This window comes from Mandrillus leucophaeus, unplaced genomic scaffold (genome assembly GCF_000951045.1).
Source record: "Mandrillus leucophaeus isolate KB7577 unplaced genomic scaffold, Mleu.le_1.0 Scaffold272, whole genome shotgun sequence".
NCBI classification, from domain to species: Eukaryota; Metazoa; Chordata; class Mammalia; order Primates; family Cercopithecidae; genus Mandrillus; species Mandrillus leucophaeus.
The window spans coordinates 1,610,562-1,614,428 of NW_012102832.1; the positions used below are offsets into that span (position 1 = coordinate 1,610,562).

At 41.5% G+C, this 3,867-nt stretch overlaps 1 protein-coding gene across 3 annotated transcripts in view; it reads right to left on the reverse strand.

Moving 5' to 3' along the window:
* The window catches only part of FBXL20 (F-box and leucine-rich repeat protein 20), a 182,518-nt gene that overhangs the window by 100,080 nt on the left and 78,571 nt on the right, over positions 1-3,867 (reverse strand). For all 3 annotated transcript variants that reach the window (XM_011984730.1, XM_011984731.1, XM_011984729.1), the window contains exon 2: positions 1,541-1,602. In XM_011984730.1, coding sequence (XP_011840120.1) covers positions 1,541-1,602 — 62 coding nt within the window. The remainder of the gene's footprint in view (positions 1-1,540; positions 1,603-3,867) is intronic.

The following is a 3,867-nucleotide window of genomic DNA, read 5'->3' on the forward strand; positions in this document are numbered from 1 at the left end:
ATATATAATTTATATTATAATATAAATGTAAGCTGTATCAAAGATCACTTAGGTGACCTGGCTTGGTATGTCGTACACCTGTCCTCAGTCTTGGAGAAAAAAACTACTGAGATTTATGACTTGTTTGTGATAGCAAAGTCTGGCTGATTTAGAAGTCTCTCCTCATCTAACTTCACTTGTAATGTCATCTGTGTGGTAATTGTGCACCTTATAGCTCATCAACATGTACTAGAGTGAGGTTAGAAATGATGACAAAAGCTAGAAAGAACACGAGTAGGCAATGCTACAGTCTAAAGAATTTCAGAAAATGTTATCTATAGTACCCTCATCTCTCTGATGGATTTATTTAATTAAAAGGCTTCCTACTGCTCCCCACTCCTATCCCGCAATTTGGTCTTTGCATGGTAGTCAGACTAATTATTTAAAAACAGAAACCAGTTTATGTATTTACGTTATACCCCTTTCTAATCATGAGGGGTTTTGTAGGCCATGGTATGGAATTTTGAGTTTCATGGTGAAAACGAAAAATTCTAGAAGTAATAAAAACTAAAAATGTAAACCATAACACAGTAGGGCCAGTTACCAGACTCAAGTAATTTTCCTAAATCTTAGTGAACCTTAAGTGAGCTACTGTAGGCCGGGTACAGTGGCTCAAGTCTGTAATCCTAGCACCCCGAGAGGCCGATGTGGGAGGACTGCTTCAGTCCAGCAGCTCAAGACTATCCTGGGCAACACAGTGAGATCACCTCTCTACAGAAAATTGAAAAAAAAAAAGAAAGAAAAAGTTAGAGCCAGGCGCGGTGGCTCACACCTGTAATCCCAGCACTTTTGGGAGGCTGAGGCAGGCAGATCACAAGGTCAGGAGATCGAGACCATCCTGGCTAACACAGTGAAACCCTGTCTCTACTAAAAAATACAAAAAACTTAGCCAGGCATGGTGGCGGACACCTGTAGTCCCAGCTACTCGGAAGGCTGAGGCAGGAGAATGGCGTGAACCCGGGAGGCAGAGCTTGCAGTAAGCTGAGATTGCACCACTGCACTCCAGCCTGGGTGACAGAGCGAGACTCCATCTCAAAAAAAAAAAAAAAAGCCAGACATGGTGACATGTGCCTGTAGTCCCAGCTACTCAGGAGGCTGAGGTGGCAGGACTGCTTGAGCCTGGGAGGTCGAGGCTGCAGTAAGTGCAGTAAGCCATGACTGTGCCACTGCACTCCAGCCTGGGTGACAGAGCAAGACCCTGTCTCAAAACCAAACAAACAAAAAACCTACATTACTGTACATACAAGAATAAAGAAAAGGGAAAATATGTACATAAAATCATATTAGTACAAGTTGGAACAGAAAAAGTTGGTACTAAATTTTGAAATATCTTGATTGACATCTAAAAAATGTAGAGTAAGATTGTTCAAAGCAATCAAATTTAAAAATTCAGATACAGATACTATACATATATGAAAATTAGCAAAAAGTTAAAAAAATTTTAAACAGGCAAATATGACATACACACAAAAAAACACCTAAAATTAGTATTCAGACTCACCGTAACAGGAGTTCTTTGGGAAGTTTTTTATTGATTACAGCTTCATCACTATTTGAGAACATCTGCAAAAACAAAATCAGTGTCAAGTGTTACTTAATATTTTATTACAGAATGTTCAACTCAATAGTTCAGAGGCAATGCTCTCAGGAAAGAGGTAAAAAAAAAATACAGTGGGTATCACAAACCAAAGTCATAATTTTGGAGACTCTTTAAGATGAAAAAGATCTCTGAGGCATTTAATTCATTCCCTGTCTCCAAAGAAAAAGAACTAATAGCAGTCAGGATACATTAAGTACCAGATACTGTTTCAGGTGTTTTCACATATTAATGGTTTTAATCTTCATACCATCCCTATTATCTTCACTTTACAGATAGGAAGGTTAGTTACCAAAGGTCTACTCCCTCAGAGGCCGGGCACAGCAACTCACATCTGTAATTCCAGCACTTTCAGAGGCTGAGGCAGGCGCATTGCTTGAGATGAGGAGTTCAAGACCAGCCTAGGCAACATGGCGAAATTTCTTTCTTTTTTTTTTTTGAGACAGAGTCTTGCTCTGTTGCCCAGTCTGGAGTGCAGTGGCATGAGCTCAGCTCCTGCAACTTCTGCTTCCCAGTTTCAAGCAACTCTCCTGCCTCAGTCTCCTGCGTAGCTGGGGTTACAGGTGTGTGCCACCATGGCCGGCTACTTTTTGTTTGTTTTTGAGACTGAGTCTCACTCTGTCACCCAGGCTGGAGTGCAGTGGTGCGATCTCGGCTCACCGCAACCTCTGCCGCCTGGGTTCAAGCGATTCTCCTGCCTCAGCCTCCCGAGTAGCTGGGATTACACAGGTGCCTGCCATGGCACCCAGCTAATTTTTGTATTTTTAATACAGACGGGGGTTTCACCAACTTGGTCAGGCTGGTCTTGAACTCCTGACCTCGTGATCCACCTGCCTTGGCCTCCCAAAGTGCTGGGATTGCAGGCAAGAGCCACCGTACCCAGCCAACATGTCCAAACTCTGTCTCTACCAAAAAACACAAAAAATTAACCATGCATAGTGGTGTGCGTCTGTGGTCCTAGCTACGTGGGAGGCTGAGGTGGGAGGATTGCCTGAGTCAGAGAAGTGGAGGTTGCAGTGCGCCGAGATCACACCACTGCATTCCAGCCTCAGCTAGAGAGTGAGAACCCCTCTCCAAAAAAAAAAAAAAAGGTTTACTGTTCAGCTCACATCACTATGGAGTGACTATTTTAATATGCTATTAAGAGAAGGTGACTCCCCAAACTTGGCTCACATTTACTTGTTCAAGGAGATGTTCAGAAATCTGGAATAGAAACTATTCTCTTTTGGCCAGGCACAGCAGCTCACACTTGTAATCCCAGAACTTTGGCAGGCTGAGATGGGTGGATCACCTGAGGTGAGGAGTTCGAGACCAGCCTGGCCAACATGGCAAAACCCCATCTCTACTAAAAATACAAAAAAATTACCTGGGTGTGGTGGCACACGTTTGTAGTACCAGTTGCTCGGGAGACTGAGGCATGAGAATCACTTGAACCCCAGGCTGCAGAGCTTGAAGTGAGCTGAGATGGCGCCCCTACACTCCAGCCTGGGTGACAGAGCAAGACTCCATCTCAATAAAAATAAAAGTTAAAAAAGGAAAATATTCTCTTTCATGTTTATATATTGTGCAGAAAACCAACAGTGCTTCATAACTGCCACCATAGCATTCTTCATGCACTCAAGTGATCATTTAACAAAATAATCAAATTACTCACAATGGGTACTTTTAATGAGAGCCACCATTTTTGCCACAAAGGAGATCATGACTATAAGCTTGTCTAGTAAGCTATATAAAAAATCAAATACCATACACAATCAAAAGCCCAATAAAAATGGCACATACACGTGACCAAAGCTGAGAGAAATATGTTCCATCGCTGCTATTAAGTATTGCAGAAATTCCTCTTAAGGTCATGCAATAAACATTACTGAATACCCTATCAGGCACTTTTCTAGACAATGGGATAAAAAGAAAATAAGACACTATCTCTGTCCTTAAGAAGCTCTTGCACTACAATGAAGAAAACAAAAGCAAGCAAATAATTTACTAATTACTATAGATAGATGACAAGAGATATAAGAGAGAACAAAGAATGGCACAATGAATTCTACCTGGATGTGTATCTAATTTGAGTCTTAAAAGAAGGCCAGAAATTAGCTGGGAAAAATAAAATGGAGTCATACATGAAGATCCTGGTATCTCATGGAGATTCAAAGTAGAATTAATGAAGAGAAAGCAGATATGGTAGGGAAGTCACAGATAAAATGCACTGCTCCTCAATCTCATTTAAA